Source organism: Brassica napus, chromosome C9 (genome assembly GCF_020379485.1).
Source record: "Brassica napus cultivar Da-Ae chromosome C9, Da-Ae, whole genome shotgun sequence".
NCBI lineage: Eukaryota > Viridiplantae > Streptophyta > Magnoliopsida > Brassicales > Brassicaceae > Brassica > Brassica napus.
In genome coordinates this window covers 7,701,664-7,728,850 of record NC_063452.1, presented here as the reverse complement: position 1 = coordinate 7,728,850, position 27,187 = coordinate 7,701,664, and the positions used below count along the sequence as shown (strand labels likewise).

Genomic DNA, 27,187 nt, shown 5'->3' with positions numbered 1-27,187 from the left:
TTTAAATTATTTCATTTAGTTAATCAATATTATTAAAAAGGCACAATTTGGACGTAACCTTAGTATACCATATTATATTACCAAAATTGGATCCTTGTATTAAATTATTAATTATGCACTCTAATAAATTTTTAACAACTTACTAATTCAATTAGATATTTCAAATATAAAATAACCAAGAAAATATTTGCACAATTTGTTTTTAAGATTGCAAACTAATAAAAAGCCTATTATATATTTTTAAAACTACATTTCGTTATATATATTAAAACTTTATTAATATTTAAAGAACTAAATGATTTCATAATTATTAGACATTAATACTAATTTAAATTTCAATTTATATACACAGTAAAACTATAAATATTAAATATATAATTTAATAATTATTAGATATTAAATCAAATAATTAATATAACTAAATCACTTAATTAATTAGTTAATTTGTAAATATAAAAGTAATTTAAAGTTATATACACACAAAGTAACAAATATTTCGACATTTTACAATATACTGTAATTTATAAATAAAAAAGTAAATATTATATCAGTTAAAATTAACTATTATTTATATAATAAATTTTTAGAAAATAGATATTATATTAAGATAAATATATTTTTACTTGATAAAAACATAATATGCAAATTAACTAATCTTTATATTACTTTATAATATAGTGCAACAGGTTGCAATTGATATTTTTACGATTGTATGTTTTATACATTATTTCATCAATCATGCAATATTCTAATCAAATACAAGATTATTTAAACAAAGACATTAAATCATTTATATTAAAAAATTATAAAAATGAAATTTAATCAACGTGAGACATGTTAAAGATGTGTTACTCTGTTTCAATTTTAATTTGTTAAAGATAAATTAAAACAAATAAAAAATGAAATATTCTAAACAAATAGAATATTTAAAAATAAATAAAATTTTATATCAACACAATTTAATGTAAAAATATTTTACATTACACAACCAAATACCTTAGATCACCTTTAATCTTACCGACACTCTTTGCAAATCAAAGAAAGTATAACTTTTACATTACACAACCAAATACCTTAGATCACCTTTAATCTTTTCCATGAATTTTATTTTGAAAGTAGTTTTTTAATTAAGAAGATGTTTCTTTTAATGGTTATAATTATATCCATTTATAGTAGTTTTTCAAACATATATTTTATTTAATTACAGTTTTCTTATAAATTTATACGCTTTAAACAAACAGATTTTAACATTTTATGCCATTAGAGATTTTTGAATGATTTCCTTCATTTATCTCTTATATGTTACAAATTTTATGGGGATCTTATTTGAATCTCTCCAAACCGAGAAAAGGATTTCGAGCACGGATCTGATGAAAACATGTCAGATTTTAAAGATCATCAAACGTAGAATAACGGTTATGGTTGTTTTTTCCTTGGTCATATAAAATCATTAATAGATGCATGCAATTTGGAGCCCCTTATTTATCAAAAATGATGTATTAGTATTTTTTTTATGTCATGAAGAAACATTAACATCTTTTGAAAACAATGATAAAAGGAACATTAAACTAATTTTTTCATCGACAAGGATTAACTCAATAGAGGTTCTAGATTTTTACAAATTCCATTTGTTGATAATCTTGACACGAATTTTCTGAGTCTCACTGGATGGTTCTCGCAAGGTCACCAGAACATAGTATGAGACATTATTTTGTGACAATCGACATTGTTATGTATAAGAGAGAGTTAACCGATTATGTTCTACGTGAGAGGAAGATGTATACATAAGTATTTGACTGGTTAACCAAATGATCATAAGAATATATTCAAAAATATATTGGTATTACTATGTTTGAAATTTTTTGTTTAATATAGTTCAAAAAGTATTATGTTTGACTATAGTATTGTATGTACCATAATTGGTTATATTTAAATTAATGGTTAAACTATTTTATGGTATAAATTTAGCATTTTGTCTTTCACATAGACGATATACTTGTATTATGAATAAAAGAATTTTGGTGAAAAAAATATAAGAAACGTAGTTTCTTGAAACAATCTCAAAACTGAGTATCACATTTTATGTGGTTATCAATCAAATATCATTCTTTTACAACATAATTTATCGTGTACCATACTTTACTCTTCAAACCTAAACCTTATACCCTAAAAACTAATAATTACATGTCTGCATACCTAAAATCCAAACACTAAACCCTAAATAGGTAATATTTTGACTCATAGTAGAAGGAGTTTCATATGGAATTAATGTATGATTTCGAAATCATAGTATATAAGGAAGCTCAACTGAATTAGACCGAACCACAATTGTGTATCTAAACCATATATGTTGCATAGACAGTATATGTAACTGAAACACTTAATGAAACGATATATATGTATATGTTTAGAATATGCATCAAACTTTATAATGTGATATCAAACAAAATGATTGACATGTATATGTGTAGAATATACATCAAATTTTATAATATGATATTAAACCAAATGAATTCAAAAGCATAATAAGTTAGCAATTTTTGGTTAGGATAACCACATAATTTAACACGAATCGAAATTGAAATTATGGTAATTAAGAACGGTTTAATTAAATTAATTTCATATTAGTCATGTCAGCAAGTTTTGAGAGCCTAATCCTAGGTGAAATTCAGTCACATTTAAGTCATAAATACATGTTACCTTTGTCATGTGAATAGTCTCTTTCGATTGGTTCATTATTGTTTATATTGAAATCTCATTGATCTGATTAAATGTGTTCCGTTAATTAGGGTTCTTCAGCCTAAAGTAGTTTAACTTTGTGAAATTTTCTTGTAAATTCTCAGATTTAGTTGTTTGGTCAACTTAAAATAGATCAGAGCACCTGTAATTTGCAGTTTTATGCTTTCATTATTCTTTCATATGTTTAACTTCCAGGAAAAATATTAAAAGGAGAAAGGACAAACAAATAAAAGATTCTTCTTGTCTACCGTTGTGGTGGTTTTCTTCTACTGATATCAAGATGCTGTTTTTACCTGTTTTTAAATCTGCAGCTTCCCAAACTTCTACGGTTTGAATAAACTAATACTATAACCATGTGATTCAAAGTTGGACCTTGAGACTTGAAGAAACACAACACAGATTAAAAATCCATTATTTTAATTCTAATCTTAAGCTGCATTACATTAGTTACAATTAATTAAACAAAGTACAATAAGTCATTAAGAGGATGGATCTTGATTCTTGATTCTTGATTCGGATTTGCACTTGGGACACTTTGCTACGGTATTGTCCCCTTCGTTTGCATTGTTTGGCCGCGCTTCACGGCCATTTGCTGGTCTACAAGGAAGCAATTTGCTTCTCTGATTCGCTCTTCCATTGAAAAGAGAACCTTTTATTTGTTTGATTATTATACAAGTTAACAATTTAATAAAGAGGAAAGAAAAGTTGCATCATGTTGTTAATCTAATTGGTTTTAGAGTCAGTTCTCTGCATTTGAGGCTTTTCTTTTCTTTCTTTTGGCTTTTTTTTTCTCCTTTCTCTGTGTGTGTGCTTTTAGATCTCCAAGGGAAGAAGTTAAGTTAGTTGCATAAAAGGAACAATCTGGTCCCCACCCTCAGTTCTTGGAACATCTTTATTTCCATTTTAAGGGGAACGGTTTTGGTTATGGTTAAACTAATTTGGATGAAGTGGACGTTGTGATTCTTGAGGCTTTTCTTGCTCTTTCTTCTGTTCTGAAAGCAATTGATTTTTAGCTCTTCAAGAGTTTTTTTTTCCTAGGGGAAGAAAAATGAAGTTCATGAAAATTGGGTCGAAGCCAGATTCGATTAAAACTGATGGGAATAATGTCAGGTAATATCCAAATCTTTATCAGGTTTGTATTTTTTTTTCCCCAGCTACTGCGGTGATCTATACTTGTTCTTGTTCTCGTTCTGTTAGTTTTGATGTCTTGTAGAGAGAACATAAACGCTTGCATTTTTTGTTCCTTGCATATCAAAAACAGAGTAGCCATAGTTGATTATCGCTGAGTTTAGATGTTTATTTTATCTAACGCAGGTACGTAGAAAATGAACTGGCTAGTGACATTACTATCAATGTTGACGGATCGAGATTTTGTTTGCATAAGGTATGTAAATTTTCTCTCCATATGACTTATGTCCACAAGTGTTGGCTTTGAGCTTTTGATGATTTTTTTTGTTTTATCCTCTGCAGTTTCCTCTTCTGTCTAAATCTGCATGCTTGCAAAAGTTGCTCTCAAGCACAGACAAAAACAACGCCGATGAGGTTGATATCTCTGGTATACCCGGCGGACCAACTGCCTTCGAGACGTGCGCTAAGTTCTGTTACGGCATGACAGTAACCCTAAGTGCCTACAACGTTGTGGCTACAAGATGTGCAGCTGAGTACTTAGGGATGCACGAGACGGCCGAGAAAGGAAACTTGATCTACAAGATCGATGTGTTTCTAAACTCGAGCCTCTTCCGTAGCTGGAAAGACTCCATCATTGTTCTTCAAACCACTAAAACGTTCTCACCACTCTCCGAGGACCTCAAACTTGTTAGCCTCTGCATTGACGCCATAGCGAGCAAGGCCTGCGTCAATGTATCCCACGTCGAATGGTCTTACACTTACAACAGAAAGAAACTGGCTGAAGAAAACAACGGTGCGGATCAAGTCAGGGCTCGGGAAGTTCCACATGATTGGTGGGTCGAGGATTTGTGTGAGCTTGAGATTGAGTTTTACAAGAGGGTTATAATGAACATCAAATCGAAAGGTGTACTTGGCGGAGAAGTTATCGGAGAAGCTTTGAAAGCTTATGGATATAGAAGATTATCTGGTTTTAACAAAGGCGTGATGGAACAGGGAGATTTGGTGAAGCACAAGACCGTCATAGAGACGCTTGTTTGGTTGCTGCCATCTGAGAAAGACAGCGTCTCTTGCGGTTTCTTGCTTAAACTGTTGAAAGCAGCCACTATGTTAAACTCCGGAGAGACGGTGAAGGAACAGCTTGTAAGAAGAATAGGACAGCAACTGGAACAAGCTTCTGTCGCCGAACTCTTGATAAAATCTCATCAAGAAAGCGAAACATCATTGTACGATGTTGACTTAGTGAAGAAGATAGTTGTTGAATTCATGGCAAGAGATCAAAACAGTGAGATAGAGGTTGAAGATGATGACGAAGGATTCGAAGTCCAAGAGGTAAAGAAATTTCCTGGGATTTTATCCGAAGCTTCAAAGCTGATGGTGGTGAAACTGATAGATGGCTACCTTACTGAGATTGCTAAAGATCCAAATCTTCCTGCATCTAAATTCATCGATCTTGCTGAGAGTGTTTCTAGCATCTCCAGGCCTGCACATGATGGGCTCTACCGTGCTATTGACATGTATCTTAAGGTACGGATCAATAAAAAAATCTCTTTTTTCAAATGTTGTTTTTGAAACAAGACTACTGCCTCTGTGGTTGATCCATAGCCGGGTTGGGTCTAAAAAGTGATTCGACCATGAACCGGTCCAGTAGTCGGATTGGATCTCAAAGTTATTGAACTTTATAAAAAGTATTAAAACTATCAAAAATATATAAACTATATGAACAAAAAATAGTTTATATGTATAATGTTTTATATTTGATATTTATTTAATTATAATTATCTATCATATTTACTAATTTTACTTTTAAATTTGTATAGTTAAAAAGTATTGAACTAGATTATCGAATCATGTTTGACCTAGTCGAACCATATTGAACCGTGACCTAAATAATTATCTGATTCTGCTTCCGGTCCGGTTTTAAAAACATTGGACTTCTTACTAAACTTTCAAGAGGCAAATCTTAGTTTATCTCTCTGTTATAGAAACTGAAACCAAACAAAACAGTTTGTGATCCGGTATGGTTTGGTTTCAGGAACATGCAGGAATCACAAAGGGAGAGAAGAAAAGGATGTGCAAGTTGATGGATTGCCGGAAACTGTCGGTGGAAGCGTGTATGCACGCCGTTCAAAACGACAGGCTTCCTCTACGTGTGGTGGTGCAAGTACTCTTCTTCGAACAAGTGAGAGCGTCTGCTTCGTCGGGAAGCAGCACACCTGATTTTCCCAAAGGCATAAGGGAGCTACGCAGCTGCGGGACATATGGGAGCTCAAGATCAGTGCCGACGGTTATGGAAGACGAATGGGACGCCGTGGCAACTGAAGAGGAAATGAGAGCATTGAAGAGCGAGATAGCCGCACTGAAGCTGCAGGAAGAGAGTGGACGTAAGAGCACGGATAAAGCGGCGGTGACGGCGATAAGCAGAGTGAAAAGTTTGATAATGTCAAGGAAGATGTTCGGGAAGAAGTTGCAGGGAAAAGGAGGAGGAGGAGAGAAGAACAATGGAGGTGGTGGCTCAGATTCGTCGGAGAGTCTTGGATCTGTAACTGAAGAGGGGGCTAAAACGGCAACGCCTTCGAGAAACTTGACTAGGAAGGTTTCTGTTTCTTGATGAATAAGGTCTTTACAAACATGTTTGAAAGGTTTTCCTTTAGATTTATATGAATCAACTGTAATTTCTTTGACTATTTTGTTTGGTCTGTTTGCAAAAGAGATCCTTTATTATAAGAGATGCTATGTGGTTGCCTACGATTTCTGGATAAAGAAATTTTTTAAACTGAAATATAATGTAATATTTTTTATGTTTTGACAGATACAATATAGTTTTTTCAAAAAAACATACATTTAACTATAAGATGAATAAATATTTAATGTTTTTACATACAAATTTTGACATTTATACTTTACTCATTTCTAAAACATAAGCCCAGAGAGGTTATCGGACTAATGATTTGGGTAGAGTTTGAGAATTTGAAAAGTTGATAGATTTTAGATGTTAAGGATTCTGCAGATATATGTATTCTTGATTTGTAAAATTCTATCATACTTTATATAGCTTGTTATATATTTTCCTTGATTGTATTAAACTTTTTCTATTGTTATTTTTGTAAAATAAATATATGATATATTTAATAAGGATTTCCAAAATAGTTTTTACAATATTGCATGTTTATTAGGGGATTTGCCAAAATAACTTAAAACTTGATTAACAAATGCAAAACTAACCCAAAAGGATTGTGAAATTTCAATCATCTCCTTGTAACCAAATAAAAAAATTGTATAACTTTTACGACTATAAGTCTGCGAAGTATTCTCAGGTTAGTGAAGTCGTCTATGAGCAGACTTCTCAATATTTAATCTTTATGATGTAAACAATTCTAAATGATGTAAATTTTGATTTACTAAAATTGAATTGTTTTCAATATAGATGAGTGAATATATATATGTTGTAATTCATGATTGTTTTTTCTTTAGGGTTTGGTAACATATGTTGTAGTATTTTTTGTATTTTTGGAGTTATATTTTAGAATCTTTAAAAAGAAATTTAAAAAATTAAATTTAACATATAATGTATTTAGTTTTGTATACATTAAACACTTTATAAGTTGATCTTATGTTTAATGATGTGTTTGTTACTATTTAGTTAGTTATTTAATTTTAGGGTTTAGAAGACTGCTGACCAAAAAAAAAAAGACTTCTTGGTAAGTCTTCCGATGAAAATAAAAAACATGATTGGAATTTTTATCTCCGTATATAAAGAAAATCTACGTATTCTCTACCTTTCTCTCAAATGGTTGCAACAAAAATGTAATATTTCTCACTCTGAAATTCTACAACCTCTTTTTAATCTCTTTGAACTTGAAGACACTAAACTTTATATCAATTTCATTTTTTTGTTTGATGTCTTTCTCACTATTTTATCTTGGTTTTGTAGGTTTTTCATTTCACGGTTTTCATCTTCCACTCTTTTAAAGGTAAATCTATAAATTGTATGCATTTTGTGTTTTATTTCTTAGATTTTAAAATGCTATATATTCATCCTAATGTGATTTTTTTGTTTATTATTTAATAAAAAAATTGATTTTTTTTTTCTGGTTTGAAGCCATTTTAACATTTTTGGATATGCATGTTTTTCAAATTTGAGGACAATATCGGACTTCAAAATTTATTAGCAGATTTCTCAAGAAGACTTCTATAGTATATGTTTATTTTAATCGCAGTTATGTATACCATTGAATACCAGAAAAGAGGTCTATCACATGCACATATATATTTTTTCCTTGAAAAGACAATAACATTGCTACTGGTGATGATATTGGTAGTTTTATATCTGCAGAAATTCTAGACAAAACAAATGATCCAGATTTGCATAAGATAGTAATTGATAGTATGATGCATGCGCCATGTGAATCCGCAAATCCTCGTCAGGATTGTAAGGCAAAAAGGAAATGTTCTAAAAAACCATGCTATGGTAACATCTATAGATGAAAATGGTTTTCCATCTTATAAACGTCGAGACAATGACCGCTATGTCGAAAAGAATGGGTCAAATGGGATAGTAAGTATGTTGTACCATATAACAAGGAACTTATTTATGAGTGGTGCATCCAAACTTGGGAAATAAAATATTTGTTCAAGTCAGTCACAAGGGTCTGGATTATGTATCAGCAGGAGGAAATGCCGAGAAAGATGAAATGGTTGATGAAATAAAATTCTATTTGGACTGCATGTATCATTTAAAATTATTCCTTATTATTTGATGTTATTATTTGTCAAATCATATTATTTTTACCATGTCCTTGTTATTCTTTTAGGTATGTTTTTACATGTGAAGCTACATGGAGAATACTAACTTTTCCCACTCATTATTGTACTTTATCTGTAAAAATACTATGGTTTCATCTACTGAACCAAAAAAATATATATTCATGACGAAGAAGAACTTTTAGAAAGTATAGTTAGTTCATCATACAAATGTGAGTATATCTCAGTTTTTAGGGTGGTCTGAAGCGTGTAAGATTTATCCCCAAAAGAATACCATAAATTATTATGAGATACTCCCTTTGTATCATTTTAAGAGCATCCGCAATAGAACCTCTTGCGAATTTTTTAGCTCCAAAATCTAGGAAAAAAATAGTAAAAATCTTGATGGGTCTCGTAATATATTAAAGATTGGCCTCTTCATATCATTCTTTAAGGATCAATTCGTTTGGTGTATTGTAAATGTTCGCGGGCCCCGCTGTTAGATGGCGGCCCGCCGTTGGTTATTTTTTTTTTCTTTTTTTCAGCTAAAAAAATAATAATAATAAAAAATATAAAAAAAATATAAAAAAAAGTTTCTAAGGATTTTTAACCGGGTATCACGGTTGCGGATGGTCTAAGAGCATGGAAATCAAGGAAACGATCTACTGTAATTTGAAGAATTGCAAACGTCGGTAAGAAAATAGAAAAGTCGTACTATTTAAAAATTCTAAATTTTTAAAAAGATCTATAATGTTTTGAAGATATCCAGACTTTGGATGTGGTAACATATGCAACACTCAAATAGGCATGTGAAGTATTAAGATTTTTCTATAATGATAATCAATATATAATAGGTTGGTGAAGCGAGCGTATATATGGTTTAGCGGTTTTTATCTACGTAAGTTTTTTCGTTACTATGCTGATCAGCGATTGTCCTGCACAACTAGAATTTGTGTGAGAATCAGCATAATAATATTTAACAGGGGATATTTTGTATCACAAAAGGAAAAATCACAATAATCCGTCTAAAGTCTATCTTCTAATATCTTTAAAATTTTCCTTGGGTTGTATATGTACAATTTTTTTTTATATTTTGATTTAACTTTAATCAAATTTTCAGCTTTAACGGTAACGAAAGATCATGCTCTTTCTGATATCCAACATTATCAGGAAAAAAATGATCGCTCTTTGGAGAACTGGATGAAAAATGCCTAAACAAGATGATTATAAGAGTTACAATGGAAACCATCTAGTAGACGATGAGCTCAAATATAACCAAGAAGAACAAAGAAAGGAACAAGAAAGATTACTTTCTGTGATAACAGATGAGCAAATAATTTTCTAAGAAGAGATATTGGATGATATGGTTAAAAAGAAAAGTGACTTGTTCTTTTTATATGGTTTTGAAGGAACTGGTAAAAAAATTATTTGAAACATAATTTATGCTGCCATTCGTGGATTAGATAAAATTATTATTAACATTGCTTCCAATGGAATTACAACCCCGTTATTGGAAAGTGGACGACGCACCACTCATTCACTGTTTGATTCCTCAAAACTTTTTAACCAAATCTGCTCTATATATACCCTCCACGCTTTTAAACATCATTTTGTTTTGTTCATCCAAAGGAACCACAATATCCAAGAAAAGCTTCTTCTCATATCCGACGGAATTTGAATATTTTCCCCCATTTAGAAGAGGTAAACATGTTGACAAATAAAGAGTCTTTACAGAAATAATCTTGAAGAGTAGGGAAGTTTGAAAGTGCGCCAACCTGCAGATTTGCATAACAGTTGAACAGAATGTGATTTGCAGATTTACCTTCAAAACCACAAAAATTGCATCTTGGATCAACCTTCATTCCTCTGCTTGCAAGACATTAAGCTATTGGTATGGCTGAAGAAATTGTTTTCCACATGAAGGTTTAAATCTTTGGGGCTTTGTGAACATTCCATAATGCTTCTTTAGGCAACTAATTGAAGGATTAACATTTGCTCAGTCCAGTACTCTTTCAAATTCTCCCTTGATGCTAACCAATAACTTGAATTTACAGAGTATTCCCCATTTCTATTATGTTTTCAACACAAACACAAATCCCATGAACTAATTACTGGAATAATCTTCATGGTAGAGTTAAGATCCTCAGAAGAAAAACTTTTGTAGATCCTAAAATCTACACTAAGTATTTGATAGTGATCGGGAGTTTAATCTAGGGAAGATAAATGATATCTTGTATAATTATATGATTTTAGCCATTAATTCTTGTACATTTTGATCATATAGACAAGGATTTAGTCATGTTTAGGTTGCATTTTGCATGCATGAGTCTTTATTAGGTATTGGAGTACCACATGGAGTTCTTGGGGACATTTGGGTGCGTTTGGAGCTCAAAAGAGGTGATTAAGGTGAACATTGGATGAGCAGTGCATGGGAGCGACCCTACCGGAGCGACGCCATGAACTCGCTCGCCATTTACGCTTCGGAGCGACCTTACCAGAGCGAGACCCCGAGGTTGCTCGCCATTTACGCTTCGGAGCGTGATGTCTTGCATATTTTCATTGTTTTATCCATTCATCAATGAGCATTTTCATCATATAGATTAGGATTTAGCCATGTCTAGGTTGCATTTTGCATTCATTGTCCTTATTAGGTGTTGGAGTGTGCCATGGAGTGATTTGAAATGTTTGGGAGCATTGTGATCCAAAAGGAGGTGAAAGATGAGCATGGATGGAGCCTTTAGAGAAATCTCCTGTTGCTAAGATTTTGTGGAGACACAGAAAATTGAGTTAGCTTTCTAATGGAAGTGGTTTCAAGTCATTTGTAGATGTAATGAAGGAGTTATGATCAATTTACTAGAGGCATATCCATCCTGGTCGAGCATCGCAGAGTGACCTCTCAGAGCGACCTACCGAGGTCGCTCCCAGCCAGAGCGACCAGTCCAGAGCGACTACCTCAAGTCACTCCCAGCCAGAGCGACCAGCTCAAGTCACTCGCGTTTTGACGGGTCGAGACACAAAGAAACGCGTCGGGAGCGACCTCCTGGAGCGACCTTGGTAGGTCGCTCCGCGTGTTTTTCTTAGAAGATTTTTATGTTATTTCAGGGGCCTTTTGGTCATTTGTTTTGTTGTTTTACATTGCCTAAACCTAAGTTAAGTGTTTTTGGTAAGCCATGGGAGGCAAATGAATCCCTTTTTCTGAAGAACAACTAGTAAAAACTTCTTTTGATTCATATTTCATTGATTTCATCTAGTGTTCTTGTTGATTTCTTATCTATTTCTCTACATGATTAATCTGAAATCCAATATGAGTTTAAGAGGAATCATGGAGATTAGTGAGTAATCACCTTTTGAATTCATGGGTTAGGGAGATCAAGGGTGATTAGGTTAGTTCTAGGATGTTTTAATGTAGATCATTCTTGTTCCTTGCTAGTAGAGTATTCATAATGCATCTTATGAGTTGGCCACTCAAAAGTTGATCTTTAGACATTTCCCACCCACAAGGTGTTTGATGAAATATCTGAGACAACTCTCCTAAGCTTTTAACATACTTTACCAAAGACATTTGTTGTTAAAAGTGTTAAGATAACCAATAAACCTGTTAGTAATGATTGCTTTCATATTATTCAACCAAAGACATTTGATGTTTGAGATATGTTAGCAAATGAGCATTTATCTAGACATAGAGCTTGCTTAGAATTATGTCTAGGCTTAAGGTTGATAGTTTGATTGATCGTTTGCCATCCTTAGTTCGAAACTTGATCACCCAAGGTCTAATCCCTATGCCCATGAGTTCTCTTTTCCCTTAGTAAAGAAAGTCATTTCATTTATCATTAATCATTAGTTTAAAAACCATCTAAATCATTGGTTGCACTTAGATTAAGTGAGTACTTGCATTCTCAGTGCTTTGATATCCCTCAGAACTGGTTCGACAATCACTTATACTACAACATTTGTCTTAGGAGCCTTGAAAACTCCTAACGCCAAATTGGCACCGTTGCCAAATTCTGAGTTGATTTCAACATTGAGATTTAGTCACTTGCTTGAGACTAAGTCATTTTTATTTTCTTTTGTTACTGATTCTCCTTCTTCACCTCCCTTTAACTTTAAGGTGTATGAACTTGAGGAGCAGGGGTCCATCAAACCTAGTTCCAAGAGTTGCAGACATCAGAGCTTTAGAGAGAGAGTGTGCTAGAGCGAAAAGAGAAGAAGAGCAACAGGCTCACTTGCAGAGATTGGATACTGATATGGGAGACATACCTCAAAATGATGCGAACGCCAATGGAGCTAACAACGTTCCACCACAGTGAGCAGCTCGACCCATTGGCACTTATGACCGCCCCAATATTCATGGTCATAGATTGGGAATACGAGCACCCGCCGTCGCAGCCAACAACTTTGAGATCAAATCAGGACTCCTCAACATAATCGAGAACAACAAGTATCATGGCTTGGCTCTAGAGGACCCATTTGATCACTTGGACAAGTTCAACGCTACTGTGGGTTGTCAAAAACCAATGGTGTGTCCGAAGATGCCTTAAAGCTCAAGCTATTCCCTTTCTCTTTGGGGGATAAGGCACGTCAGTGGGAGAAGTCTCTACCCAGCGACTCTATCACCACTTGGGATGATTGCAAGAGAGCATTCTTGGAGAAGTTCTACTCTACTTCAAGAACTGCTAAGCTGAGAAATGAGATTTCCAGCTTTCAACAGAAGAACTTGGAAGGCTTCAGTGAAGCCTGGGAGAGATTCAAGGGCTACAAAGCTCAATGCTCACACCATGGTTTCTCTAAGGAGAGCTTGCTGAGCACATTCTACCGTGGTGCTCTTCCTAAGTACATGGACAGACTGGATACAGCTAGCAATGGGTTCTTCTTGGGGAGAACTGAGGAAGATGCAGAGGAGCTGGTTGACAACATGGTAAAGAGTGATGCAGTCTACAGTGGAGACCACGACAGAGGCAGTCGAACAGATGATAAGCAGACGAGGAAGGAGTTGAAAGCTCTACAGGATAAGATAGACATCCTCCTTGCTGATAAAGCCATACAAGAGCAGCTGCACTTTGTTGGTAACCAAAGCCAAGAGACACCACCTGTTGTCCATGAGGTTGAGGGTTTGGAAGGTCAGGAAGAGCTGTGTTTCATCAACAACAATGGTAGCTGGTACAAAAAAGAGCCCAACTTTCAATACAACAACTACCAACAGAAATCCTATCCCAACAACCAACAGAGTGGTTATCCGCCTCGAAACAACCAGCAAGGCAGCTATCAACCTCAGCAAAACCCCTCATCTGGTTCCTCTGCTCCTCAAGAGAGTAGCACTGATACCTTACTGAAACAAATCTTGGAGTCTCAGACTAGAAGTGAGAAGCATGTTGGTTATGAGTTGAAGAACCTTCATTCCAAGATTGATGGGAGCTACAATGAGCTCAACAACAAGTTCTCACATCTTGCTTCTACAGTCAAGAATTTAGAGAATCAGTTTGCTTCCATGAACACTCACCAGACTCGCCAGCAAGGATCTCTACCTGGAAAATCTGACCAAAACCCCAAGGAGGCCAAAGCTATCACCCTTAGGAGTGGTAAGCAGTTACCTCCTACAACCCTCACCAGGGATGCTGAGAAACTAGGTGAGGAGGTTGCCATCAACTTAGATGATGAAGTGGTGATTGTTGATGAGAAAATCAATGATGAAATCTTGGAGAAGATTGTGGAAGCCAAAGGTAAAGGAAAGGTTGGGGAAGAGAAGAAAACAGTGAAAGATGGTGAAGTTCTTGCTCCAGCAAGTGAGAATTCTTTTGTTCCTCCTCCTTATGAACCCAAACTACCATTCCCTGGTAGATTCAAGAGGCAGCTGCTAGAGAAGTGCAAAGCTCTATTTGAGAAGCAAATGAGTGAAGCTCAGGTTGCAATACCCATCATCGATGCTTTCATGTTGATTCCTCAATACAACAAGTTCCTGAAAGATGTTGTAGCTGCAAAGAAGAAGGAAATGGAAAGCATGATGATTCTTACCCATGAGTGCAGTGCCATCATCCGAAGGCTTGATGTTCCAGAAAAGTTAGAGGATCCAGGATGCTTCACACTACTTTGTGCTCTTGGACCTATGGTATTTGAGAAATGTCTCTGCGATTTGGGAGCTAGTGTCAGCGTGATGCCTTTGTCTGTTGCAAAGAAGCTTGGATTCACTCAGTACAAGAAGTGTAGACTCTCTCTGGTGTTAGCTGATCGTTCAGTGAAGTACCCTGTGGGCATCTTAGAGGACCTACCTGTGAAGATTGGAAGGTATGAGATACCTACAGATTTTGTGGTGCTTGAGATGGGTGAGGAGGCTCAAGACCCATTGATTCTTGGAAGGTCATTCTTAGCTACAGCAGGAGCAATTGTTAAGGTGAAAGAGGGCACAATTGATCTCCATTTGGGTAAAGGGCATGTTCTCCACTTTGACATCAAGGAGAAAATGAAGAAACCAACTGTGTCCGGGCAAGCCTTCTACATTGAAGAGATGGGCACTCCTGTTGATGAAACCCTTGAAGAGTTACCACCTGAGGACAACGAGGAGGGAGCATCTCCCTCTACTCATTCCCAATAGAAGGTAACCCACTACTTTCCCTTGTATATACCATTTTGTTTTTGCATATTAGTTTTCTCTTTTTGGGTATCTCTCTCTCCTTGACAACACAGAGACTGTGTCATTTAAGTTTGGGGGAGGTACCAAGTATTTGATCATGTTTGCTTTGATGATTTTGTGTCTCATGCATTGCATTATACATACATATTTGCATAGAAAAAAAAAAAAAAAAAAAACCAAAAACAAGCATGTAGTTGCATCATTTGCATCCTTAGGATTGAGTCTACGGCATATAGGATTGCATTCATGTTGCATTTGGAACAATGATTGGGATTGACTTATAGCTTAAACTTCTCTTGGAAAACTTGTATGCTTTGTGCCTTGAAAGCTCCGCTTGAAACTTGTTGTTCTGTGTGAGATTTATATAGCCTTGAAACCAGCTCCAAATGAACCTGAACTTAATGAATCTAATCTCTCTTGCATATGGGCATTTGCGTACGTAGTCATGGATCTCATACACATTTGGGTTATCTTATTCCATTCATTACCTTTTTGTTAACCCAAATGGCACTCCACACCCTTAAACCCTTACCATTCTTTGAGACTAACATTGATTTGCTTGAGTGAGGCCTCTTCTTGATAGCTTGTCATGTGCAAAATCTTGAGGGTATTGGGAGCGACATAGGTTTGTTCTCATCTTTGGCTAGCAATAGGAACCTCATTTGAGCTAGCATCTAGGATGGTGGGTGAGTTTGTGTACTCTAAGTTCTTTTATCTTGGGTTTGGGAAGTGACTAAAGAGGAAACAGAAGATAGAAAGACCCTAGGGACAAGAGAGGTTAATGAGAGAAAGCTCTAGATAAGAAAAGTGTTGTAAAAAAAAAAATATATAAAAAAAAAAGAGAGTGAATAAGGAAAAGTTAGAGCTAAGTGTTGAGAAAGATATTGAGTCCCTATTGGTTAAAAGAAAAAGAAAAAGAAAAAGAAAAAGAGAGAGAGCAAGAATGTTTATCGGGTGAAAAAATGGATTTGTGGAGTTTGATGTCACTTAGAAAAGGGTAGAAGGATGAGAACCACTCTATGTATGCATCAGTTGCTTTCTTTCTTAGATAGATTTTGCATAATGATCAGGTTCCTGTTTTTGAGTGATAGCTAGAAAAAAAAATGCTTTGGAAACCCTTCTTTCATTCTCATGAAACCAACCCTTGTTCACCAAGCCAAATGACTAGGATCAATTATCCATTTGCAAGAATTCACTTGTTTGCATTGTGCTTAATTTAATGTGAGAGCTGGTTAAGGTGCTTGTTAATTGATGATCCGGCAATTTGTGTAGAGGTATGAGTTTCACTAGGCCTTGAGAAGCTAGAATAGACTAAAGAGTGAGGTTATGCTATTTGTCTCTCTTCCAAGAATTTGAATTGATCACTTGAGGACAAGTAAAGAGCAAGTTTGGGGGAGTTGATGTCTTGCATATTTTCATTGTTTTATCCATTCATCCATGAGCATTTTCATCATATAGATTAGGATTTAGCCATGTCTAGGTTGCATTTTGCATTCATTGTCCTTATTAGGTGTTGGAGTGTGCCATGGAGTGATTTGAAATGTTTGGGAGCATTGTGATCCAAAAGGAGGTGAAAGATGAGCATGGATGGAGCCTTTAGAGAAATCTCCTGGTGCTAAGATTTTGTGGAGACACATAAAATTGAGTTAGCTTTCTAATGGAAGTGGTTTCAAGTCATTTGTAGATGTAATGAAAGAGTTATGATCAATTTACTAGAGGCATATCCATCCTGTTCGAGCATCGCAGAGTGACCTCTCAGAGCGACCTACCGAGGTCGCTCCCAGCCAGAGCGACCATTCCAGAGCGACTACCTCAAGTCACTCCCAGCCAGAGCGACCAACCAGAGCGACCAGCTCAAGTCGCTCGCGTTTTGACGGGTCGAGACACAAAGAAACGCGTCGGGAGCGACCTCCTGGAGCGACCTTGGTAGGTCGCTCAGCGTGTTTTTCTTAGACGATTTTTATGTTATTTCAGGGGCCTTTTGGTCATTTGTTTTGTTGTTTTACATTGCCTAAACCTAAGTTAAGTGTTTTTGGGAAGCCATGGGAGGCAAATGAATCCCTTTTTCTGAAGAACAACTAGTAAAAACTTCTTTTGATTCATATTTCATTGATTTCATCTAGTGTTCTTGTTGATTTCTTATCTATTTCTCTACATGATTAATCTGAAATCCAATATGGGTTTAAGAGGAATCATGGAGATTAGTGAGTAATCACCTTTTGAATTCATGGGTTAGGGAGATCAAGGGTGATTATGTTAGTTCTAGGATGTTTTAGTGTAGATCATTCTTGTTCCTTGCTAGTAGAGTATTCATAATGCATCTTATGAGTTGGCCACTCAAAAGTTGATCTTTAGACATTTCCCACCCACAAGTTGTTTGATGAAATGCCTGAGACAACTCTGCTAAGCTTTTAACATACTTTACCAAAGACATTTGTTGTTAAAGGTGTTAAGATAACCAATAGACCTGTTAGTAATGATTGCTTTCATATTATTCAACCAAAGACATTAGATGTTTGAGATATGTTAGCAAATGAGCATTTATCTAGACATAGAGCTTGCTTAGAATTATGTCTAGGCTTAAGGTTGATAGTTTGATTGATCGTTTGCCATCTTTAGTTCGAAACTTGATCACCCAAGGTCTAATCCCTATACCCATGAGTTCTCTTTTCCCTTAGTAAAGAAAGCCGTTTCATTTATCATTAATCATTAGTTTAAAAACCATCTAAATCATTGGTTGCACTTAGATTAATTGAGTACTTGCATTCTCAGTGCTTTGATATCCCTCAGAACTGGTTCGACAATCACTTATACTACAACATTTGTCTTAGGAGCCTTGAAAACTCCTAACGCCAGAGCGACCTTACCAGAGCGAGACCCCGAGGTCGCTCGCCATTTTTGCTTCGGAGCGACCTCCTAGAGCGACAAGGCGAAGTCGCTCCAGCTCCTAGAGCGACCTCACCACAGCGACACCTAGAGGTCGCTCGCGTTTATGTCGATTTGAGAGAGACGAACAAGCCGGGAGCGACGTACCACAGCGACCACCTAAGGTCGCTCCCAGCACCCAGAGCGACCTCCCGGAGAGACGTGCCGAGGTCGCTCCGCGTCGTCTATTTGGTCGAACTTATGATTTATCAAGGGCTTTTTGGTCATTTTGTTATGCACGTTTTTACACTTTCTAAACCTATGTTTAAGTACTTTTGTAAGCCATTGGAGGCTGATTATCTTTGATCTTTTGAGAAAACCACCAAAAACCTCTTGAAAAGTTCATCTCTTTGATTCATTTGATCATATGTTATCATGTTGATTTCTAATCTATTATCTGTATTTCTCTACATGATTAATCTGAAATCCAATATGAGTTTAAGAGGAATCATGAAGAGTAGTGAGTAATCCACTCTTGAATTCATGGGTTAGGGAGATTAATGGTGATTAGGCTAGATCTAGGACGTTATAGTGTAGATCCTCCTTATTCCTTGCTAGTAGAGTATTCATAATGCATCTTCTGAGTTGGCCTCTCAAATGTTGATCTTTAGGCATTTTCCACCCACAAAGTGTTTGATGAAATGCTTGAGACAACTCTCCTAAGCTTTTAACATACTTTACCAAAGACATTTGTTGTTAAAGGTGTTATGATAGCCAATAGACTTGTTAGTAATGATTGCTTTCATATTATTCAACCAAAGACATTTGATGTTTGAAATATGTTAGTAAATGAACATTCATCGAGACATAGAGTTTGTTTAAGATTGTGTCTAAGTTAAGGTTGATAGTTTGATTGATCATTTGACACCCTTAGTTCGAAACTTGATCACCCAAGGTCTAATTCCTATACCCATGAGTTCTCTTTTATCATAACCAAAGAAAGTCACTTCTTTTATTGTTTTATTTTTCTGTTATTGCATTCTATTATTAGTAGTAGTTTAAAACCATCCAAATTATCGGTTGCACTTAGATTAAGTACGCACTTGCATTCTCGGTGCTTTGAATCCATTAGAATTGGTTCGACAATCTTTTATACTACATCATTTGTCTTAGAAGCCTTGAAAACTCTTAACATCAATAAATGATGTAGACAACGATATCTTTAGAACACAACGATATAATCAGTTTCCAGTATGCAAAAATGGACTTTATTGATGAATAAGATCAAATACAATGAGTTGAACAAGATTGAATGTTACAAACGAGATCGTTAAGAGAAAAGATCTAAAGATGGATGAAAACAAGGTCGAAGTATGGGTGTAGCTCTCTCTAGGATTTTCAACGTGTCATCTTCCTTATGCATCGATCTCTTCTTATAATTGGGCTGCTCCCGTGATGCTCGCAACTATTCCGTGATCTCCGTTTCCTTGGACCGATCTTCTTCCTGCTTCGTCGAAGTTGGGTTTCTTTCGTGGTCGCGTGGCCCAAGACGTTCGGGCGCATTTACTTAGCTGACCAATATTGGGTCCAACAATTGTCCCCCAGCCCTTTTGGTTTATTGGTAAACCGAAAGGGTGAGAACTGACATAACCCGATGTCGTCGCGATTCTCGGGGAGTGGGATATGGACTTGTCGGCCATTTTTCAAATCGTGTGGTTGAAATCGATAGTTCGTGGCCGGTTACATTTAAACGCTTCGGGAACAGTTTTTTGTGTATATATATTATTCTTTACTGAATATATCGTCTTCTCCAACACAACGATTCTACTTTCTCTCTCATTGTCTTCTTCTTGGTATTTCTTATTGTTTCGAATCTATGGCTTCTAAAAAAATTCGGTCCTCATCTCCCGAAAATTCTCGAAGTGAAACATATCGAGGCCATCTACGAACTCTGGGGAGTTGATTATGCCGTCGAGATCGAAATTCCCGACGATGATGAAACTCCTGAGACTGTGAGGCCGGGGTACTGTGGGGCCTACATGTCGCATTTCTAGGACGGAGGCTTGTCATTTCCTCTTCCTCGTTTTCATCTAGAGGCGCTTGCAGAGCTTGGGATGGCTTTTGCCCAGATGGCGCCTAATTTCTTCCACTACTTCTTGTCTTCGTGGGTCCGAGCTAGGGAGGAAGGTCTCGAGTTTGGCCTCGGGGAGTTAAAGCAGTTGTTTGCTATTAAGCAGAACAGTGGCTTCCCTGGCACGATGATTCTCGCTCCTCGACCCGGCCGTTTTATTATTGATGGTATCCCTAACAGGGATCACCGGTGGAGAGAGAAGTTTTTCGTCTTCAAGATTAACCCGGCGTCGGTCGGTGACTTTGATTTATGAAGGATTCATAGGGAGTGGTCCGACGAGATTGGTAAGTATTTTCTTATGAAATGAATTCTGCTTTTTGGTCATTTTTTGGCGTTTTTAGTCTTTTCTCTATTTATTTGTAGAGCCCTTCGGTCCTGCACCTATGACTCCTGAGCTTCGTGGACTAATCACCACACTGCTGCGAGGTAACCCTCGGTGGCTCGCATATACTGTAGACCGAATTCAAGCTGCTAACGCTCTTCCACCGGGTGAAAACCATGCAACCCCTATTGGTCTGGCGGCTCCCGTTCGACCGGGGAAGGGTCGTCGTAACAAAAGTAAGCTGATCTTTGCTTTCACTCCTTTTTCGAAAAGATCCGAGATAGATTGTTTGCGTGTTCCTTAATTCCCTAAATCTGTTTCGATCAGGAGCGAGGGAGAAGGAGCCGCTACCCGATCATCCTACGAGTCCTATGAAGTCGGGTCGTTGGAACGAGCTCAGAAAGCTCGGCGCGGACCGATTCTTAAATCGGGGTCGCAGGCTCAGTCTCCTGGCCTTATGGCTAGGCCGGTGTCGATCGCCGCTCTTGTTGGTGGGGCCCGAAGGACGCCGAACACTTCAGCCGATTCTGTCGGTGGTCGAGCTCTTAATGACGCCGTCGATTCATCGACTCACCGACGCCGACGTCGAGCTCTAGAGGAGGTCAACTGTGTGAGTTCGAATTCACCGAGCTTGGGGCTTCCTCCGCCGTTGCGGGCTTCTGGTGAAGGTACTTCTCAGGTTGACCCTAGTGCTCATCTTCCGGATGTGCATGAGACTTCTTCATGGAGATTTTTGTACGATAACAACGTACCGATCCTCGAGAATCCCGAGCATCTCGCCTTGATCTGGCATAAGATCCGAGAGAAGGGATGCGAGCTTCCTTCTTTTGGGGATATGCGAGAACATGACGCTTACGTTCGGATGGCGGTCGCGAATGATAAGGTAATCTAACCTGCGATTGCTTCTGAAGTTTTAGAATGATGGCTGCCTGAACTTTATTATTGCTTTTGTTTAGGCTATGGATGCGAGCAATGAATATGCCGCTTTGATGGAGAGGCGTCTGGCTGACTTTCCGAGCAAAAAGGAGGCCGGGAGTCATCTTCTCACAATTCAGAAACTTCGAGGTGAGTTGGAGGCCGTTCAAGTGACGGAGCAACAGCGTGAAGTCGACATTGAGGGATTAAAGGGGAAGTTGGCTGCTGCTGAGACGGAGAAGGTCGCTGTTCAGAACGACCTCGACTTGATGAAAGAAAAGCATAGGCGGGAGATAGAAGGTTGTGACGCGACAGGTCGGAAGGAGTGCAATCTTGCTCGTCTTTCTCTTGCTCGAGAGTATGACGCGGTTCTGGCCGTGGTGAAGGATAAGCTTCAGAAAAAAAAGAAGAAAACGGCTGCGGAGATTCGTTTGCAGGAGGTGCGAGCTCGTATTGAGGCTTTGACCGAGTGCATCGAAGGTGGTTTTGAGCTCGAGGAGGAGTTGGAGCGTCTTAAGGACCAGGAGATCTCTCTCGATGTTGATTATGGTCTTGCTTCGGGGTCGGATTCTTCCCTTAGTCGCCTCGAACATCCTGAGGTTTCTGGTGACTCGATCGATCAAGACTGATGCGAAAATTGACCCACTTGCTTTGGAGTTTGTAATTTGTTATTGTTTTAGTTTTCCTTTCGGTTTGTTGAAGAAACATATATATGTCTTCTAAATGGATTATCGGGTTAATACATTTCTAATCGAATGCTTTGTTTAATTTTTGCTTCATTAAGCTTGTTTGTTTTATCCTTTAGAAGGGGTAGAACAGAGACTGATCAGGAATCTGTTTTGTGGACCTTTATATGGCCTGTTAGCGTAATCGATTGGGAGGGGTTATGCTAGTAGTTGAGTTTTCTAAGTGATAGAAGGAATGCAATAGAGGTTTGTTTGGTTCTGTTTCGTTTATACAGAGCTGTAGACCTGTAGCCTCCCAGCTTGTAGTTTGACAGACTTGGTCGAGGTTGGGGTTTGTACTATTTGTAGTATTTCTTTAAGTTGTAAGCGTTCCAAGGTCTCATTTCCGGGAGGCCGGTTTTTCATTTTTCTAATTCGTAGACTCCGGTTCGGATTTCTTTGGTTACTTTGTATGGGCCTTCCCATCTTTTTCCCAGTTTTCCTGCTCTTGCTTCCTTTGTTCCGTCGAACACTTTTCGATGGGCTAGGTCGCCTATGGAAAATGTGCGGTTTCTTACATTGGAGCCGTAGTAACGTGCCGCGGCTTGTTGGTAATTTTGTATACGTACTGCCACTTTTTCTCGTTGTTCTTAGATCATATCTAGTTGATCGATCAGTAATTCTTCGTTGAGCTCGATGTCCTCTGGACATATTATTTGTCGTTGGCTTGTGGCCTCGATCTGGCTGGGATTATGGCCTCAATTCCGTAAGATAGTGAGAATGGGGTTGTTTGGGTTGCTGTGTGAGGAGTTGTCCGGTAGGCCCAGAGGACACTGTACAGTTCTTCGCCCCACCTCTCTTTCTTGAGGTCGAGTCTTTTCTTGTGGTTATTCATTATGGTTTTATTTGCGGCTTCGGCAAGACCGTTGCATTTTGGATATCGGGGGCTTGCGGCTTTAATCTTGATTTTCCACTTTTCTAAGAATTCATTGAATATTTTCGCGATGAATTGCGGTCCGTTGTCGGTTACTATCTCGTACGGTAAACCATGTCGACATGTAATGTTTTTCCAAATGAAGCTCGTTACCGTCGTAGAGGTGATTTTGTGGTATGTCTCGGCTTCGATCATCTTGGTGAAATAGTTTGTTAATATCAAAAGGAATCGTAACTGGGCCGGTCCCGATGATATCAGCGGACCTACTATATCCATGGATCATTTCATGAAAGGGTATGGTGATGATATCGTAGATAATTTTTGGGTCGGTTGATGTATCATCGGTGCATTTTTTTGGCATTTGTACCATTTTAGTGCGAAATGCTCGCTGTCATCGGTGATCGTTGGCCAGAAATAGCCTACTTTTGTTTATCCTAATTGCTAAAGATCGTCTACCGGAGTGGCTCCCACACGACCCTCCATGAGTTTGTTTCAGGATTGTGAACGCGTCTTTGGGCAATACACCTAGCAAATAGGGCTCGGTCAGGCTACGTTTGTATAGTTTCTTCCATAATACAGTAACGCGAGCTTTGGACTTTTATTTTTTGGGCTTCCCATCTCTCTCTGGGGAGCTCGCCATCTTTTATATAGTTAAACATTGGGACTTTCCAGTCTAGTCTGGCCTTAAGTTCTTTTCGGAAAGCTTTGTGTGATTCACTGTTAGTTTCATGAACGGCCTCTTCGGGGAAAGTTGTTGAGGTTGCGGTCCTCCTAGTCCTGACGGGTGGCTCGCTAGAGGATGGTCAATGGTCGAGCTTGCTGTTGGTTTCATCGTCGAGATTCTGGTTTTCTCTCTGGGCTTTGCTTCGTGTCATGATTGGGCCGATGCGAGGAGGATTATCCCCTTGAAGGCCGGTTGCTTTGCATGGAAGGTCTATGCTGGGCTTCTCTATTCCTTCTACTGGTATAACTCTCCTTATTGCCGGATTAGAAGTCGAAGCTAGTGCGGCTAGAGCGTCGGCCGACGTGTTATCTCCTCTTGGAATTTTCGTGAGCTCGAATTTGTCGAACTGCTGAGCAATATCTCGTAGAATTGCAAGATATGCTTCCATTCTTTCATTTTTTGCTTCATATTCTCCATTGAATTGGCTCGTGACTAACTGCGAGTCGCTGAAGGCACTAATTTCCCGGGCGCCAACGCTTCGTACGAGACGTATACCGGCGATCAGGGATTCGTATTCAGCTTCGTTGTTTGATGCACTGAATCCTAGGCAAAATGATTGCTCGATCATTTCTCATGTCAGGGATTCGAGTCCTTGTCTCGACGAGGCCCCATTGACGTGTAATTTCCATGTTTGGGTATTCGATCTCGCGTTATCCTCCTTCGGGACGAGTTCGATGACGAAATCAGCTAGTACATGTGCTTTCTAGCTTGTTCGTGGTTTGTACCCGATGTCGTATTCGCTGAGCTCGATTGCCCACTTTGCCAATCTTCCATATTGGCTTGGACTGTGGAGTACTGTCCTAGGGGTTCCGATGTCATGATTGTGATCAAATGCGACTGGAAGTAGGGTCTTAATTATCGAGCCGCGGTTAGCACTGCTAGCGCTAGCTTTTCCATTACGGGGTATCTGGTTTCGGCGTCGACCAATGATCTACTTACATAGTATATCGGTCTTTGTTCTCCGCTTTCTTCGCGGATTAGCACTTCGCTTACCGCGTGTTCGGAAGTTGCGACGTATAAAAAGAGGGTATCTCCTGTGACAGGTTTTGATAGTATGGACGGCCTGATATATGCCTTAAGTTTTTTTAAGGCGGAGTCGCATTCGATGTTCCATTTGAACTTCTTATTTCCTTTCAATAGCTTGTATAAAGGAAGGCATCTGTCGGTTGATCTGGAGATGAAACTGTTTAATGCAGCCATTTTGCCGGTGGGGCGCTGTACTTCTCGGATCGACCTCAGAGGTAGGGTATCGATAAACGTCGCGATCTGTTTCGGGTTGGCTTTGATTCCCCTTTCAGTTACGAGGAACTCTCCGGAGGCTACTCCGAAAGTGCATTTTGTTGGGTTCAGTTTCATTCCGAACTTGTTGAGAATGTTAAAGCACTCCTGGAGCTGGAGAACGTGGTCGCTGGCTCTTGATGACTTTACTAGCATGTCATCTATGTAAACTTCCATCGTTCTTCCGAGTTGCGTGGAGAAGATCTTATTTACTAATCTTTGGTAAGTGGCTCCGGCGTTCTTTAATCCGAATGGCATCACTTTGTAGCAGTAGGTGCCCCGCTCGGTGATGAAGCTCGTTTTTTCTTGGTCGTCGGGGTTCATAAGGATCTGATTATAGCCGGAGAATGCATCCATGAAGGAAAGTAGTTTGTGTCCAGCTGTGGCTTCTACCAGTCGGTCGATGTGTGGTAATGGGAAGCTATCTTTTGGGCATGCTTTGTTGTGGTCGGTGAAATCGATGCACACTCTCCATTTTCCATTTTCTTTTTTCCTACGACTGGATTTGTGGGCCAGTTAGGGTATTGGACTTCGCGAATGGAACCGATTTTTAGAAGCTTGTCCACCTCGTCGTTTACAGCCTTGGCTCGTTCGGGTCCTAGCTTTCTTCGTTTCTGTTTAACAGGCTTAAATGTAGGATCGACGTTTAGGTCGTGGGAGGTGATACTGATGTCGATTCCGGGCATGTCTGCTGCGGACCATGCGAATGTTTTGATATTTTTCCTGAGGAAAAACAAAAGGTCGCGCCTGACTTCAGGAGGGAGATCGTTCCCGATGTTGACGCCTTTTTTCTGGGGAGCTTTCGTCTAGAGCGACGACGCTCGATAGGTCTTAGGCGGGGTCTTTTACCGTGAGATCATGGACGAGTGAGACGTTCACTCCTCGCGGGGGCATCTTCTGGAATCCGGTCATATAGCAGGCTCGGGATTGTTTCTGGCTCCCGCGTATGGTTTTTTCGCCGGTCAGTGATAAAAACTTCAAGCATTGGTGGTAAACCGAAGGGACCGCCCTCATCTGGTGTAGCCAGGGACGTCTTACGATGGCATCGAAGGGCATGAAATGATCAACTACGGTGAACTGAGTCTCTAGTTTGACGTCGTAAGTTCTGGTGGTTAGTGGCACGATCCCGAGTGATTGGGCCGAATTTCCTTCAAAATTATTGAGGGGAGTCGTTTCGTGATCAATTACAGGGGTCAGTTGACTAATCAATGGTAGTGTCTTTTGTGAAACGACGTTGACGGCGCTTCCAGTGTCGACGAGAATCTTTGAGAAGATGGTGCCCGCAAGCTCCAACGTGATGACTAGGGCATCGTCGTGAGGCATGTCGAGCTTAGCGATTTCGTGTTCGTGGAAATTTATAGTCTCGACTTCGCGTATTATCTCTTCGGAAGGCGCGACGCCCGGCTCGTTAGTTGTTCGTCGCGAGGTATCAGATAGTTTGTCACTGAAGAGACAATCTCGTCTTTGGGGAGAGATGCTTTAATCCTTCGCGTCGTGGAAGATTTTCGACGACTTTGGTTTTCCCGATCTAGAGAGGTTGAGACTGATCGATTTGATGCCGTCGGATCGTGCGTGATTAGGATCCATAGTCGCGCTTAGGAAACTTAGATCGGTTTCTTAGCAAAAATGTTTTTTCGTTTATCTTCCTCACATATAGCTCCAAAATGTAGATCCTAAAATTTACACTAAGTATTTGATAGTGATCGGGAGTTTAATCTAGGGAAGATAAATGATGTAGGAAACGATATCTTTAGAACACAACGATATAATCAGTTTCCAGTAGGCAAAAATGGACTTTATTGATGAATAAGATCGAATATAATGAGTTGAACAAGATCGAATGTTACAAACGAGTTCATTAAAAGAAAAGATGGATGAAAACAAGGTCGCAGTATGGGTGTAGCTCTCTTTAGGGTTTTCAACGTGTCATCTTCCTTATACATCTATCTCTTCTTATAATCGGGCTGCTTTCCGCGATCTCCGTTTCCTTGGACCGATCTTCTTCCTACTTCGTCGAAGTTGGACTTCTTCTGTGGTCGCGTGGCCCAAGCCGTTCAGACTCAATTACTTAGCGAATATTAGGTCCAACAACTTTCATTCAAGATATCAACTCTCCTGCAC

At 38.5% G+C, this 27,187-nt stretch overlaps 3 protein-coding genes and 1 non-coding gene across 4 annotated transcripts; 2 read left to right on the top strand and 2 right to left on the bottom strand.

Annotated features, from left to right (window-relative positions):
- Window positions 1-1,599: 1,599 nt before the first annotated feature.
- LOC106409642 (BTB/POZ domain-containing protein NPY2) lies at window positions 1,600-6,591 on the top strand. Its single transcript, XM_013850236.3, has 4 exons — window positions 1,600-3,849; window positions 4,054-4,123; window positions 4,210-5,391; window positions 5,900-6,591. Exons 1-4 carry the CDS (start codon window positions 3,788-3,790, stop codon window positions 6,473-6,475), a joined length of 1,890 nt encoding a protein of 629 aa, XP_013705690.1. The 5' UTR covers window positions 1,600-3,787; the 3' UTR covers window positions 6,476-6,591.
- Window positions 6,592-13,282: 6,691 nt separating this feature from the next.
- On the bottom strand, window positions 13,283-13,389 carry LOC125593527. Its single transcript, XR_007329431.1, has one exon. It is a non-coding gene; the product is annotated as a small nucleolar RNA R71 (small nucleolar RNA).
- A 6,837-nt stretch (window positions 13,390-20,226) lies between these two features.
- Window positions 20,227-22,094, top strand: LOC106408896. Its single transcript, XM_013849583.1, has 4 exons — window positions 20,227-20,464; window positions 20,592-20,664; window positions 20,878-21,433; window positions 21,507-22,094. The coding sequence occupies exons 1-4, from the start codon at window positions 20,227-20,229 to the stop codon at window positions 22,092-22,094; spliced, it is 1,455 nt and encodes a 484-aa protein (XP_013705037.1).
- A 3,803-nt stretch (window positions 22,095-25,897) lies between these two features.
- Window positions 25,898-26,389, bottom strand: LOC106408897. Its single transcript, XM_013849584.1, has one exon. It carries the CDS (start codon window positions 26,387-26,389, stop codon window positions 25,898-25,900), a length of 492 nt encoding a protein of 163 aa, XP_013705038.1.
- Window positions 26,390-27,187: the final 798 nt, after the last annotated feature.